At 38.3% G+C, this 16,460-nt stretch overlaps 1 protein-coding gene and 1 long non-coding RNA gene across 2 annotated transcripts; one reads left to right on the forward strand and one right to left on the reverse strand.

Annotated features, from left to right (window-relative positions):
* Window positions 1-13,149: 13,149 nt before the first annotated feature.
* On the reverse strand, window positions 13,150-15,560 carry LOC108946867 (replication protein A 70 kDa DNA-binding subunit B-like). Its single transcript, XM_070192040.1, has 8 exons — window positions 15,267-15,560; window positions 15,068-15,204; window positions 14,913-14,991; window positions 14,677-14,809; window positions 13,948-14,105; window positions 13,723-13,846; window positions 13,326-13,603; window positions 13,150-13,256 (listed from the first exon to the last, which is right to left on the reverse strand). The coding sequence occupies exons 1-7, from the start codon at window positions 15,395-15,397 to the stop codon at window positions 13,568-13,570; spliced, it is 798 nt and encodes a 265-aa protein (XP_070048141.1). The 5' UTR covers window positions 15,398-15,560; the 3' UTR covers window positions 13,150-13,256; window positions 13,326-13,567.
* LOC138903624 (uncharacterized) lies at window positions 15,208-15,389 on the forward strand. The gene is made up of 2 exons (XR_011412958.1): window positions 15,208-15,311; window positions 15,356-15,389. It is a non-coding gene; the product is annotated as an uncharacterized lncRNA (long non-coding RNA).
* Window positions 15,561-16,460: the final 900 nt, after the last annotated feature.

Here is a 16,460-nt window from a genome sequence, read left to right on the forward strand (position 1 = left end):
GTCATTGTTACGATTGGGTACATTTGAAATGTTGCTATCTGGTGCACGGATTGCACGGGTTGTGGCTTTAGATTGTATTGATGTGTCATGTCACTAGAGTGGTCGTGTTGGATGAGACGAGGTCATTGGTCCTAGAATGGATGCTATCAGATTTGATTGTGGTATAATTGGGAGGATATATCGGAAGTCGGCTTTGAAATTGGCTATAGTTCTTGTAGAAGGAACAGGAGCTCCATGACCTGTTGGTCTAATGAATGGTTATGAATTCGGTATGTTTATTTCATCATCGGCAGTGTACGAAGGTTTTAGAACGAGGTTTTATCTGATATGAGGTTTATTACCAGCACTAGGTTGATTTGAATCGATACTGTGATTTAAATCATTGCTTCGAGCATTCGAGCTATGCGGTATTTGAATTTGAGTATTTGAATTATGGTTACGGCTTTTGATATGGCTTGTCCAGACTTATACGGTATGTAGATGCGAACTTCTGATCTTACAAGAAATTTCGGATGTCGATAATTTGATTCGAAGGCTTGTGGGCTAGGTTGAATTGAGGAATTTCAGTTATGCTGTGCTATCGGACCTGTATGGGATAGGGTGACGTGGGATCACCCGTGGGTATGTCCATGGGAAAGTTACACAACTATTTCTTTGCTTTTGGAATAACTCACAACGCGTTCGAGGATGAACGTATCTTTAAGTAGGGGAGGATGTAACGACTCGGCCGGTCGTTTTGGGAGTTGTAGCCCCATTTTCCCTATTTCTATTTCCTTTATGCTCTTAAGATATATTATCATATACCAGGTTAGTTGGTTCGGGCCCGGAGTGGTTTCGGAGTGGAATGAGACACTTAGTCTCTTATTTAGAACCTTAAGTTGGAAAAGTCAACTGGATGTTGACCTATGTGTAAACGATCTCGGATTTGAATTTTGATGGTTCCGTTAGCTCCGTTAGGTAATTCTGGGCTTTGGAGTGCGTTCGTAATAAAATTTGGAGGTTTGTGGTAGAATTAGGCTTGAATTGGCGAAGTTGGAAATTTGGCAATTTTGGTCGGCAGTGGAAAATTTGATATCGGGATCAAAACAAAATTTTGGAAGTTGGAATAGGTTTGTAGTGTCATTTGTGACGTGTGTGAAAAATTTGAGGTTATTCGGGCGTGGTTTGGTTGGTTTCGGCATCGGTTGTCGAATTTGGAAATTTAGAAGTTCTTAGGCTTGAATCCGAGAGAAATTTTATGATTTGATGTTGTTTTGAGTGATTCGAAGGTTCGACTAAGTTGGTATGTTAATATATGACTTGTTGGTATTTTTGGTTGAGTTCCCAAGGGCCACGATTCCGGGTGGTTAACGGATTTGTCGAAGTGGGAAAATGCAGCTGAAGCTGCTGCTACTACTGTTATTTTCTCACCTGCGGAGGAAAGAGTCGCAGGAGCGAGGCCGCTGGTGTGCGTGGGGAGTGCGCAGGTGCGGGCAATGCTGGGCTAGGCAGAATGCGCAAGTGCGAGTTGGGGATTGTGACTTGGTCCGTCCTGTAGCAACTGTAAAGTTGCATACTTTGTTGAATCTATATGATACTCATATGTTTTAGAAAGAGTTTCTGTAAATTGGGCTGAATGCCATGTTTGGGCCTTGTGCTAGTGTTATTTGGACCCTTAGGGGCCTTTTCTTACTATTCTCTCGTTGTTTTTGATTGAAAATCTATACTCAGTCATGGTTATACTTGTTTACTGCATAACTCAGTTTTATGACTCTATTTTGATGTATATCATTGTTGTTTTGGGCTGAGCACCCTGTTTTACTGAAATGCCCGAGTGGCTTGAGAGGTTTATGACTGAGTGAGGCCGAGGGCTTGATTTGTGAGGATATTTATGGGATCGGGCTGCACGCCGCATCATGTTGCATATTTATGGGATCGGGCTGCACGCCGCAACATGTTTGATATCGGCCGAGGGACTGATTATGAGGATGAGTGTGGATCGGGGCTGCCCGCCTGCAGCATACTTTATTATTATAGCACGTGAGTTGTCCGTGCAGCACGTGAGTTGACTGTGCAGATTATAGTGCTTGGGTTGAAGGAGCCCCTCCGGAGTCTGTACACACCCCAGTGAGCGCAGGTACCTACTGAGTGCGAGTGCCGAGTACCGAGAGCTGAGTGACTGGGAGGCATGAGTGATTGTGAGGTATGCCCGAGTGGCATGAGTGACTGTGAGGTTTGCCCGAGGGACTATATATGAGTGATGTTTTTCCCGAGGGACTGTTTATGATTTGATCATTTTTGCTCACCTTTGCATTTTTCCTCTGTTTGAAAACTGTTGAAAAATATATTTAAATGATTTTTACTAGAACTGGGTATAAACGAGATATTTTGATTCAAATCCTGATTTTAAAAGCATGTGGTATTTTACTAAGATTTCCTGATTTGAACGTTATATGCTTTATTGCTCGTCACTACTGCTCAGTCTTTATTTATTGTTGTTACTTACTGAGTTGGCGTACTCACGTTACTCCCTGCACCTTGTGTGCAGATCTAGGTGTAGCTGGACACAGTAGCGGTTGTTGATTATTTTGGTTGCAGATTTTCTCACAACAATAATTCTTTCCCTTTATATAAGCAACGTGCTATACAAATATAGCAGTAGTGTCGATTCTCCCTTTTGAGATCTAGTAACAACGTTTCTTTCCAATTTAGACTACTTTAGCTAAACATTTGTGTTTCTCAAGAAAGGTATAACCAACGTCTGTTTTCTTGAAGTGAATCGAAAGGTACCTCATTGCTAAGTAATGCTACAGAAGGGTCGAAAGAGGGCAACCAAGGTTAAGCATATAATGGATAGGATTGGTTGTTATTATTGTTCATGTTGTTGTTTGGTGTAGTTTCGAATTCAAGAAAGTGGGGAAATATAGGGTAAGTGCTGCCCAATTCTTCGTTGAAGTATCACAGGTAGTATATATTGAGTCGTTATCAACAAAGGTATGTTAAGGCTATCCCTTCTTTCCTTTTGGAATGATCTATACGATACAAACAAAACAAGCAAACGCGCAACTTTCACAAATGACTCTATTTATAGAAGTACTAGGGGTGCCTATGTTCTTGATTCCCCATGTGTCCTATTATTATATCGTCTGTTCATGGACCTCAGAAAAAATGTAAGTTGATAAAGTTTATTTCATGTTATTAATAAAGGCATATTGATCTTATTACTTTGCGAGAGATCTTATTGACTTACTTCTGTATGCATTGCATTCATTTATACATTTACATTGACCCATGCACAGATGGCACTATATACACGTATATTATATATATGGGGTATGTGAAAGGTTATGGCATTATATAAGCATCACCATCTGATCAGCTCGTATACATTGATGATTTCACCCACTGAGGCCAACATGATATGATGGGAGGCCCTCAGAGTCTTGACGATATTATGTACGCATATACCTATGTATGATATGACATTTATACGCATATGCATGACATTATAAATGTTTCATGATTCACAGAGCTATTTAGACTTACAGGTTGAGTTTTTTACTCCATATTCTTTTTATGCTTTACATACTCGGTACATTATTCATACTGATGCCTATATTGCCAGGGGCCTTGCATTTCATGTCCGCAGGTGCAGGTAGACAGGCTGACATTCCCCCTTCTTAGGATCCTTGCTCAGTGAGAGTTGGTATGGTCCATTTTATCTGGAGCTGCTATTGGATATTTGGTACGATAGTTTTGTATATATATGGGTACGACAGGGCTCAGTCCCGTCCTTTATACAGTTTTACACGCTATTAGAGGTTTGTAGTTAGTCATGTATAGTTGGATAGTACGTGGCCTTGTCGGCTTGCCCTACCGTATTCCGCATTTATATGTATATATGTCTTTTGGGCATGTTTCCTCACGTATGGTATTCATATGATTCAGCAGTTTATTGGCAGATGTTATGCATGACCTGCCCTTATTTCTTTATTATATATTAGACGTATGCTTAGGTGTGTTCGACAGGTAGGACTCGGGTACTTGTCATGGCCCATCGGTTGGGTCGTGACAAAACTGGTATCAGAGCAATTGTTTCCTAGGGTTATCTATAAATCGTGTCTAGTAGATTCTTGTTTATGAGTGTGTTTTTCACCACACTTATAAACAGTAGGATACAGGACACATAGGATGTTATCCTCCTTTCTTATCTTAGATTGTGTCGTATAAGGATTCATTTTCCTAACAATATGTTATGTTTTCAGCAATGCCTAAGAAGGCTACAACCGCCCAAAAGGGCAAGTCTAAGTCTGTGGCTGATGAGACGAGTTAGCATGAGTTACCAGGGCTCGGGGAGAGTCTTAGAGTGAGAATCCATCTTAGACTTCACATAACCCGCCCTCTCCAGAGTAGCTCCGAGGGACACCAGGTCCAGCGCCCGCCCCAGTACACCCAGCTCCACAACCAGGTGCATCGAATCAGGAGATGAGAGATGCTATTCAGCTATTGACTCAATTAGTAGACGTACGGGCTCGGCGCTAGGAGGTAGGTATTGGTCATGTAGATAGGGCCATTAGTGCGAGGGTTCGTGATTTCATTAATTTGGACCCTTCGGTATTCACTGGAGCAGATCCAAACGAGGACCCTCAGGTATTTATTGATAGGATGAAGAGGACTTTGAGGGTAATGAAGGCCACTGAGACTGAGTTAGTTGAGCTAGCTTCCAATAGACTTCGGGATGTTGTAGTTAATTGGTACGAATATTGGGAGTTGTCCAGAGGTGAGTATGCCCTTCCAGCAGTATGGCAAGAGTTTACAAAGGCTTTTCTTCATCATTATTTTCCACCAGAGCTTAGACGGGCCAGAGTTGATAGGTTCTTAATCCTTCTGCAGGGTAATATGAGTGTCTGGGAGTACAACCTTCAGTTTTATTCTTTGGCTATGTATGCTCCCACTATTATAGCTAAGATGGAGGATCGGGTTCACCAGTTCGTGATGGGGTTGGAGTCGCATTTGCTTAATGACTGAATGTCGGTCTCACTTCATCCAGGCATGGATATTTCTTGTATTCAGGCATACGCTCAGGGTGTAGAGGAGCATAAGCAGAAGTAGAGGGCCGATCGTGAGCATGATAGGGGCCAGAGTAAGATAGCGAGATCTTCAGGCCCTTTTGGTGAGTTTTGAGGTTGTCAAAGACAACAGTACCCAAGTTATCCAGTCAAGCCATTGGCTAGTGCACCCCCTTAGTTTGCCGATAGGAGATTTGATTGTTCTACATATTTAGGGCCTAGTCAAAGTTTAAGGGCCTCTAGTTCTCAGTATAAGTGTGAGCCAAATCAGATGAGGCCTCCCTTACCACGATAAGCTTAGTGTGGTAAGTAACATGCCGGGCAGTGCCTTGTGAGGTTAGGTGTTTGTTATACTTGTGGTTATCCAGACCATGTTATGAGAGATTGTCCGATGAGATATGGTGCATGTATAGTTCAGCTAGCGGGATCTGTAGTTGGCTCATCATCATCAACACGTCCCCTAGGCAGGGTTCACAAGAGCCAGTCGGTCATGGTCGAGGCAGAGGTGGAACATCTAGCTCGAGCGGTCCTCAGAACTGCATTTATGCATTAGCTGGTTGACATGATCAGGAGTCGCACCTGATGTTGTTACATGTCTATTATCGGTCTCCTCATATGATGTATATGCATTTATTGATCAAGGTTCTACCTTGTCATATGTTACTCTGTTGGTTGCTAGTATGTTTGGAATATAACCTGAGTTGATTTAACTTTTTGAGGTGTCTACACCTGTTGGTGATACAATAATAGCTAGATGGGTTTATATAGATTGTATAGTAGTAGTCCATAGTCGTTCCACAGTAGCAGACCTTATTGAGTTAGATATGGTAGAATTTGATGTGATAATGGATATGGATTGGTTGGCTTCTTGTTATGCTAAAGCTAGTTGTAGATCAAAGATGGTTCATGTAAGGCCCCGTAAAATTTCACAAAGGAAAAATAATGTTTCGTGGTGCCGAATTGGTTCCTACGTGTTTAAGGATTTTAGAAATTCTTCGTGGCTCAGACTTTTTGGGTTTAAGAATGCACTGGAAAGTAAGGGAAAATTATTTGGCAGAGAAATGCGTTTCTACGGTCCATTATATGACCGCAGAATCACTCTGCGGACCGCATAATGGCCGTAGACTGAGGCAAGTGCAGGCCAATTTTGGATGCCATTCTTCGGTCGACTATGTGATCGCATAACTGCTCTGCAGTTCATTATGCGACCACAGAACAGGTCTGCAGGCCGCATAGTGACCATAGACCCAGACATATTTTTGCCAGTTTTGAACACCAATTATGCGACCGATATGCGGTCTGCATATCGATTATGCGATCGCAGACCTTATTCCAGAGCTCCATTTTTGGGTTTTCAAAACCTAACCCTACTTCACTAAATACATACTTAGGGCCATTTTTGAGTTAAAATCTGACATTTTAGAGTGAGAGAGAGTGCCCTAGAGTGAGAAGGTGTTACTGAATAATTGTTCTTCAATTCTTGCGCAAATCTTTGAAGATTAACAAGGAAAACTCACTAGGTCTTCATCCTAGAGGTAAGATTCTACACCCTAACCCTCAATTTCGAATTTTGTCTAGAATTGGATAATTAGTAAGATAATATTTGGGCATAGGAGTTGTTCATCTTGCATACATGTGTTATCAGATGGTGTAATAAGATTGTTGAACTATGAATGGTAAAGAATGGGTTGTGGGGTGATGGAATCCTCCATAAAAATGACCTTGAAACCTTATGCACACATAGTATTTGATAAAATGCTCAAATGATCTAGAACCATGATCATCTTCCTAATTTTAGTTCAATTTGTTATATTTCTAAAATAGATTGAAGTTGCTAAGAATTCCGAAATATTTTAGAGTATGAGGAAGCCCCATTGAGGTATGTTGGCTAAACGCTTCTCTTAGAATTGAATCCCACGATATTCATATAATTTATGTAAGACCCGAGTGGTTCGTTATAAAATTGTTTATTCCGTGTAAGTTTGTGTTGAAAGATATATGTTCAGTAAGTATCCTAAATGCTTTATTCATGTTATGTTATCAATTGAGAATGTGTTCAAGTATGTGCTATGCATTAATAATGTTTCGACTTCAAGTCAAGTTCAAACGAAGGCTATTATGCCAAATTTTGTGAAATATCTCTATGTGCATTAGACTCTAAAATGCTCACATGTGTACTATACACCATGGTTTGAGTTGATGTTAATGGTGATGCTGATGTTGATGTTTGAAATTGAAAAGGTGAGCATGAAATACTAAATATGACCAACGTGACAAGAATGATTTTATAATTATGACCATTAGTGCCAATGAAATAAAAAGATGTGAAAGAAGTATGAAATGCGATGATTGATATAAAATGGTTGATATCTCGAATATTATAGCCTAGCTGATTGGGTCGTGAACGGACACCATGATGCACACATGGTGGTGATTATGCTGGAAATTATAATTGAAAGTGTGATTGTGATCGATGTCTCTAATGAGATAACCTAGCCGATCGGGTCGTGATCGAACTCCATGTTAAAGGTACGGTGGTATTGATATTGAGAGTAATTGTGGTTGATGTCTCTAATAAGATAGCCTAGCTGATCGAGTCGTGATCGGACTCCGTGCTAAGAGTACGGTGGTATTGTTATTGTGAATAATGGTATTGTGAACGATGGTATATCGGCACTAAGAATCTCCTACTTAAAGATATGGAAATTAATTTGAACACTGTCTTGATCCTAAATTGAGGTTTAATGTTGTTTAATGCTTCCTTTGATATTATGATATTCTTGTTTGTATTATTTATCATTCTATTGAGAGGGTGTCTTGTCATTCATACTAGTACTATTCCATATGTACTAACGTCCCTTTTGCCGGGGGCGCTGCATCCTCTATGGATACAGGTGGTTCCACAGTAGGAGACACTGATCAGTGATAGCGGTACATCCTCTTCCCAGCTGACTTGGTGAGCCCTACTTCATTTTGGGGTCATGTATCTTTTGTTCCTAGTGTATTGTGTTTGAGGTATAGCTGGGGCCTTTTTGCCAGCATTATCATAATACTTGTTGTATCTATTAGAGGCTCCGTAGACATAGTGTGGGTTGTGTATTGGTGCTGGAAAAGTCAAACTATGTTATGTTGTGGTTGTATTACTTGTCCATTTGAGACGTTAAAAGTGATGAAACTTATGGTAAGAAGTTTGTATTGCAGACATGATCATCTTATTGTCTAATTAACAAAGATGTGTATCCTATTTATTAATGGATGAGTTTGGGTAGAAGGAAATCTAATAGGCTTGCTTGGACGGGTTCATTCGGTTGAGTGCCTGTCGCGCTCCCCAGTTTTGGAGCATGACAGTTCGGTTCCAGTTCCCAGGGGAGCCAGTCCTAGAGTATGAAAGCATAGTCACCGACCCTTCAATCTATCCCTGTGGTTAATGAGTTTCTTGATGTTTTTTCTAACAAGCTTCCAGGTCTTCCGCCAGAGCGGGAGATTGAGTTTTTTTATTGACATATTACTAGAACTCAGTCGATATCTATTCCTCTTTATAGAATGGCCCCTGCAGAGTTGAGAGAGTTTAAACAACAACTGAGGGATTTGCTTGAAAAAGGCTTTATCAGACCCAGTAAATCACCGTGGGGAGCACTTGTGTTATTTGTGAGAAAGAAAGATAGTTCTTTGCGGATGTGTATTGATTACGGGCTGTTGAATAAGGTGACGATCAAGAATAAGTACTCACTCCCGAGGATTGATGATTTATTTGATCAGTTGCAGGGGGCCAAGTGTTTCTCGAAGATATACTTTAGGTCTAGATACCTTCGGGTAAGGGTTAAAGAGAAAGATATACGGAAGACATCATTCAGGACAAGATACGGGCACTTCGAGTTTCGTGTTATGTCGTTCGGTTTGTCTAATGCCCCATTAATATTCATGGACTTGATGAACCATGTGTTCAGACCCTTTCTAGATATGTTCGTGATTGTATTTATGGATGATATCTTGGTTTATTCCCGTTCAGAGGCTGACCATATAGATAATTTGCGTACTGTGCTCACAGTTCTACAAAAAAGGAAGTTGTACGCAAAATTATCTAAATGTGAATTCTTGTTGAATTCTGTAGCTTTCCTTGGGCATATTATTTCAGGTGAGGGTATCCAGGTTGATACACAAAAGATTGAGGCATTGAAGACTTGGCCTAGACCCACAACACTGATGGAGGTTTATTACAAGCGATTTGTAGAGAGCTTTTCTTCTCTTTTACCACCATTGACAAAGTTGACTTAGAAGGCATCTAAGTTTCAGTGGACTGATGCTTGTGAGCGGAGTTTCCAGGCATTGAAGGATAGATTGACTTCAACACCGGTTTTGACACTCCTAGAGGGAACCAATAGTTATGCTATCTATTGTGACTGTTTGGGCATTGGATTGGGTTGTGTATTGATGAAGCATGATAAGGTTGTCGCTTATGCTTCTAGATAACTAAGAAAGCACGAGAAGAATTACGCAACCCACTATTTAGAGTTAGCCACGGAGATTCATGCACTAAAGATGTGGAGGCACTATTTGTATGACTTTCATGTTGATATTTATACGGATCATAAGAGCCTTCAATATATCTTCAAGAAAAAGGAACTGAATTTATGTCATAGGCGATGGTTGGAGCTACTAAAAGACTATGATAATGATATTTTATATTATCCAGGAAAGGCGAATGTAGTAGCAGACACCCTTATTCATAGATCTATGGGTATCATGTCATATTTACCGCTAGAGAAGAGTGAGATAGCCCATGAGATTCATCAGCTAGCTAGTCTTGGAGTTCAATTACTGGATTCAGGTGATACCGGAGTTACTATTTCGGATACAGCAACATCCTCTTTAGTAACTGAAGTGAAGGGACACTAGTATAAGGTTCCTGTGTTAGTTCATTACAGAGATACAACCCCTCAGAAGGAGAAGACACCATTTGAGATTACTAGAGATGGAGTCCTTAGATATCGAGGTCGATTATGTGTTTCTAATATTGCAGGGTTGTGCTGGCAGGTTATGGGAGAAACTCACTATTCTCATTATTCTATTCATCTAGGAGAAACAAAGATGTATCGTGATATCAAGGAAATATACTAGTGGGACTTAATGAAAAAGGATATCAGAGTTTGTTGCTTAGTGCCCTAATTGTCAGCAGGTTAAGATTGAGCATCAAAACCCCGGTGGATGATTGCAGGCTATAGAGATTCCGAGTTGGAAATAGGAAGTAATTAATATGAATTTCATCATAGGCTTACCTCGTGCCCAGCTTAAGTTCGATTCTATATAGGTGATTATTGATAGACTTACAAAATTAGCTCATTTTCTGCTTGTTAGGACTACGTATTCAGTAGAGGATTATGCAAGGATTTACATTAAGGATATAGTACGACTTCATGGTGTCCCTATATCTATTATATCAGATAGAGGTGCTCGTTTTACAGCTAATTTTTGGAGGTCTTTCCACAAAGTATTGGGGAATCAAATAAATCTTAGCGCAATATTTCATCCCCAGACAGACGGTCAAGCTGAGCGTACTATTCAGATACTTAAGGATATGTTACGGGCATATGTGATAGACCTCAGGGGTTGCTGGGATGATCATCTTCCGCTTATTGAGTTCGCTATGAAAGTGTAGGTCGCCTATCAGATTGTTCGATATTGGGGAAACTAAGTTAGTAGGACAAGAGTTGGTACAACATGTATTTGGGTAGATGAAGCTTATACAGGAAAGGTTATTAGCAAATCAGAGTCATTAGAAGTCTTATGTAGATAATCGACGACGAGACTTGGAGTTTCAGGTAGACGATTGGGTATTCTTAAAGGTATCACTTATTAAAGGCGTTATGAGATTCAGTAAGAAAGGCAAACTTAGCCCTCGGTACATTGGACCTTATAAGATCATACGTAGAGTAGGCCAAGTAGCGTATGAGTTAGACTTGCCTTCCAACTTAGAGTTTGTACATCCAGTCTTTCATGTGTCTATGCTCTGTAAGTATATCAGAGATCTTTCTAGAGTCATGCCAGTTGATGATGTTCAGGTCACAGAGCAGCTATCATATGAGGAAGCTCCTATTGCTATACTAGATAGACATGTTCGGAGATTGAGAACTAAGGACATAGCTTCAGTTAAAGTACTTTAGAGAAAAAATAATAAGGAAGTGATGACATGGGAAGCTGAAGAAGACATAAGGTCTAGGTATCCTCACTTGTTTCTGCTTCTAAAGGAGGATTAGACTGAGACATCACATCCTTTAGGTATGTATATGTTACTGGATTCTTATGTTAGTTATTGTCATTGTTCGTGTGAGGCCATTGTTGTTATTGATGATTGTGGCCCTGTGTGGATTTGTATCATTAGGTTTGCTGTGTGACAGGTTGGTAGTAGTACCGTTACAGAGGAGACTCCGCCAAAACGTTTATAGATCTCTGAGAGTTTAACATTCGAGGACGAATTTTTCTAAAGGGGGAAGGATGTTACATTTCGTACCTTTGCACGTCGAGTTGCGTCATAAGTACTCGACATACTATTATGCTTGAGGTAATAAGTATTTATACCATGTTTAACATGTTCTAAGTACATGTTGGATAATAGTGGAGATAAAAGTATTAAATAAAGCTATAATTGGATAATTAGAGAGGGACAACATCTCCACTTGTCACTATGGGGAAAAAGTAACAAAGTGACTATGCATTTAATGGGTAGTAAGTGGCATATTTGAAAGGATAAGAGCATAGCTTGCTAGGTGGACCCCCACGGTCCATAATTTTATGGCATCATTTGAGAGCTCACTTCTCTCTTATTTTGTAACTAGTAAGGATCGTCGCGCACGGACCCAATAATAATATGCTCGGGAGTAGAGCTAGAGTTAATTAAGCTAAAAGAGATCAATTGTACCTATTTAGGAAACTCGGTAATGGAAATTCAGTTTTAGTAGTTTATAAATATCAAAATTGCAAGTGAAGATACACGCATAAATACAAAATATTCAGCAAGAGTCCACTCTTGTAAAGAGCTAACCATATCAACAAAACCGAAAAATCTGTGAGCTACAAATGTAGAGCAGTACCACTAAGTCCCAGATAACAGCTGAAGATATAATAAAGGAAGAAAAATTCAGTACTGAAACACGACAATGCCTAAGGAAGCAGAAGAATAGAGTTTCAGTAAGGAAGGATCATGTTTTCTTATTTAGTCTATTAATCAACACTTGTTGTTCATATTTTCAAATTCTACACTATTGTAAAGTTAGTAGCTATTTCATATTTGATACAATTGATTTAGATCATTTCATTTACTTATGAGAATCAGGAATGCTATTTCAAATTTTCTTTGATTTCAATGTTTAATAAGTCAACCAACTCATAAACAGTGATAACAAATTCATCAGTCACTTGAAAGTTGAAACAAAGAAGAAATAAGAGGATGAAGAAAAAGGAAGACAGAGAAAAAGACAATCTGTTGGACATTACCTGTACTCCGTCATAAGTTATCAGAAGATGCGTTGACGCTCTTTGGCCTTTAGCTTCTGTCTGAAAATATAGCTTTGACAAACACACAAATATTGTACAAATAAAAAATCAAAGTAGCTAAATCGGAAGGAAAAGTGACCACTTGTCTTATCTGTTTATTTCCACTTTTAATATAGTCTAGCGTGTCGTTGTCCATGTATAGCCCGTCGCACAATGACGTAGTTTGTATAACATAAACTTTAAAGTATTTACCGATGCTCAGTAATAAATACTTCAACTAAGGAAAAAATCTTATTTATCAATATTTTAGTGGTAAGAATTGTGTTTAAACACTGTCAAGGATTTTTATAACTGAACTAAAATTAAAAATATATAAATAATACATGTGTAATTCTTTTGTTAAATAGTAAGAGTAGACATCAGTAGTGTAAAATAAAATACTATATGATAAACGTAGTAAACTTTTGGAAATGTATATGCATCCTAATTATAAGATATCGCTACACAATATCTAGAGGCCGCTCCAATATCCAAAAAGTAATACCAATTGCTGTCACAAACATAGACACACACTATCGACAACTATTTACGCAAAAAAATGTGGAACACTTTGTTAAGGCGGCCAACTATCTAAACCTTGTTAAATGATCAGTACGATCTGTCAAAATGTCTTTGTACATCGCATACCATCTGAGCGGACATCACTGCCTCGACAAACTGTACAAATAAAATATTCATTTTAAGAAAATTGGTAGATGGTAAAATATGGTATTTGAATTTCTAAACCTTGATTGTGGCTTTGGTAGAGTACTTGGTTCCCTTTTTCGTTTCTTAGTTCCTTTCACATCACTCAGTAGTATTGGCTCTTCTTCCATAGTTCCCTCGGCATCAGTCATAGATGTTGACTCTTCTGGTAGAAACATGGTTGGTTTTTCAGTGTATGATAAAAGGACCAGAGAACTTGCATTTTTGTCTGGTGTTCTGGATGATGACCTTTGTAGCTGAACTCTAAACAGTTTATCTGCAAGTTATCGATTGATATGGGCAACAGGGAATAACTCGTTCTACAAAGAGATAGTAAAAAATAATGGATATGTCAAAGCTTACGTTTATGTGTTAAGCATGAGAGCATTATATTAGCTTTGTTGGCTTATGTCAACTGTAGCATTGTATGTGTATGTACCTTAACACTGACGATATCATATATTTGTTCAGCTCTCATTGGCAACATTCTTTCGCCCAAGCCTTCAGACACTGTTGCTGTAGTTGTGTCAGTTTCGTCTGTAATTTCCACCTCAAAGTAGCACCTATCATGCGGTATGTTGTAAATTATTTTAGTTGAGGTACAATTGATGGCACACAATATCAAATACTGTCAATGCATCATCTTATTAGTAGCAGTTGTTACCTTGGAATTAACATTCCTTGCAGCCTGCAGTTTATGCATTGAATCTCTTTTTTTATTTTGCTCCGAACAAGATGATTACATTCAGAACAACCTAGCAGATAAAATCGTTGAAAATGGTCAGGTAGCGAAATTTCTCCTTCGACGTAAAAAATTTCCGCCTGCAAAATATAAATGATAAAACAAGTCGTTAGCTTTATGTTTATAACATAAGTAGTGGAACCTGCTAACTCATCAATTGTTAATTACATATAACTTTCAGCAATCAAATAATATGAAGTTGCATATTTAGTAAAACCTCATGAGAAGTGTGTTGTGACAATAAATGTAAAAATTAGTTAACTAATTTTTTGTAAAACTAAGTTGAAAACTATTCTGCTTGATATTAGAATAGATTTCTTTGAATCAACGGCCTCTTTCACAAATATTAACATGACATAGGATCTCTTTCACAAATATTAAGATGACATAGGATACAAATATGATGTGATATAATGATCAAACTTTTAAAGAACATTTCAGAATAAATTTAATTGTGAAGCGAACAATATATAACTTTAATGTAAGAGTTTATTCCAGAAGTTTATACTCTAATATTGTTTAAACTATATTGTAAGTGAGGCAACACGAATAGTAGAATATTAGAACATATTGAACAGTTATCCACATTGTATAAAACATACGCAACGGCGTAGTGCAGTGTGGCAGTTTTTGGTATTTTCTTGAACTCACAGTGGAGGTTTGCATAGCGATAGTTGAAACAGATAATATTTCATTGTCAACAGCTACAAGATTAAGTGATGAAGCTGATTCTGTTGAACTCTTCATTGTGTATTCGATTAGCATTTGTTTGTTCTCATTTGCCCTGTAATTCGCACGAAAAATCTGAGACAATTGCTTTTTCACAGAAGTAACAGTAGTTAAATAATGAATGATGTGGTACATTTTAAGCACAATTTATATTGTACCAATTCCGTAATTCAGTTGCTTGCACATACAAGAGATTGATTAAGATTGTCGAGTTGTATCTTGTTGCCAAACGGGAAACTGTGTATGCAAATTTTGTTAATAAACAATGGGGAAGCATTATCCATGTGTAGAAACAGGAATTTCATAAGCTTACCACCATGGTATTTTGTGGTAGCTATCCGTTTCGCAACAATAATTGGGTATTCTTGTAGTTGCCTCACTTGTCTTAGTAACTCAGTTCCTTCGTTGCTTGCCAAGTCTTCCCATATAGTGAAGAAAAGAGGTTTCTCCCTGTTATATTTATAAGTGTCAGCTAGAGATTTTATTATGTAATAGAAGATTAAATGACTCACTTGTTGTCCATAACTATGGCCTCTTGAAATCTCTTAGTCTGATCAGTGGTGTATTGCATTGCCCCACAGTTTACCACCACAGCTAATAGATCTATTGTTATAAACAGAAAACAAATATTTGTATTAACCATGAGTTCCAAGCAATTAAGTTGTTATAAGGCATAGGGTAATTTGAAACATAACAAATTCAACACCGCAAGGCTGTTGTTCAAGATCGAGGAACGAAAATGTACTCAGTCTCGACGGAGGAGGTAATAGTGCCTCATTTTCATTATTCTTTGGAATAAACTCTACAATAGTGAATCTGTCGATGACCCATTCAAACTAGCTGATATGTAGTGAATAAGGCTGTGTATTTCTAACTTTTGAAGTTGAAATCAGATACGTCTCAAAGAGTTTGAACAAGTTATCACATCGTCTAATGTCGTCACCATAGAGTATTACACAAATTTGTTCCTCCTACAATGTTATTAAGAACAATAATGTAGTAATTATTGGAAGAGTACAAGTGAAAAGATGTTATGTTACAATTATAGTTGTAACCTGACTTACGTTTTCATCCTGGATAATTATTGTCTGAAAACGAACTCGCTGATCTCTGCTGTCTCGCGGCCAAAATTTGTCTACAGTCTGGACTTTGCAAGTCCATTCTGTAGTTAGTGGTGTGATTTCACTGATACTAAGTCTTTGTTCCATTTTATCAATATAACCTGCATATTGATATCCGTAAAATTGCAAGAACAAACTATCCCATATTACAAATATGAGGCAGCAAATAAAGAAAACAAAAAAGAAGTAGATATAAAATTCATGAGAGAAATTCAATATTAATTACAAACCAGTTGGAGAAAGACTGTTATTCCATGAAACACATTGCAAGTATGAGTACAAAGAAAGCTTCCACTATGATGGGGATTTCATTTTAGCATGGAAACTATTTCTACCTTGTACTTGTAAATTGTTTGAAAGTTATTTCCCCTCTGCTCCAGTTCTGTATCACTTACTCCTATAACATTTCAATATATTCATACTCCACTTTCACATTGGGATAGTTGCAAGTAAAGACACATTATATGCTTTTACACAGTGAGCTCAGAATTCGCATTTTCTGATAAAAAAAGACAATGAGCTCAGAATGACCTCCAAATGGTTTTTCGTCAATGAACAAAAATCTCGGCTTTCTACCTACTCTTT

Source organism: Nicotiana tomentosiformis, chromosome 12, assembly GCF_000390325.3.
Source record: "Nicotiana tomentosiformis chromosome 12, ASM39032v3, whole genome shotgun sequence".
In the NCBI taxonomy this organism is placed as follows: Eukaryota; Viridiplantae; Streptophyta; class Magnoliopsida; order Solanales; family Solanaceae; genus Nicotiana; species Nicotiana tomentosiformis.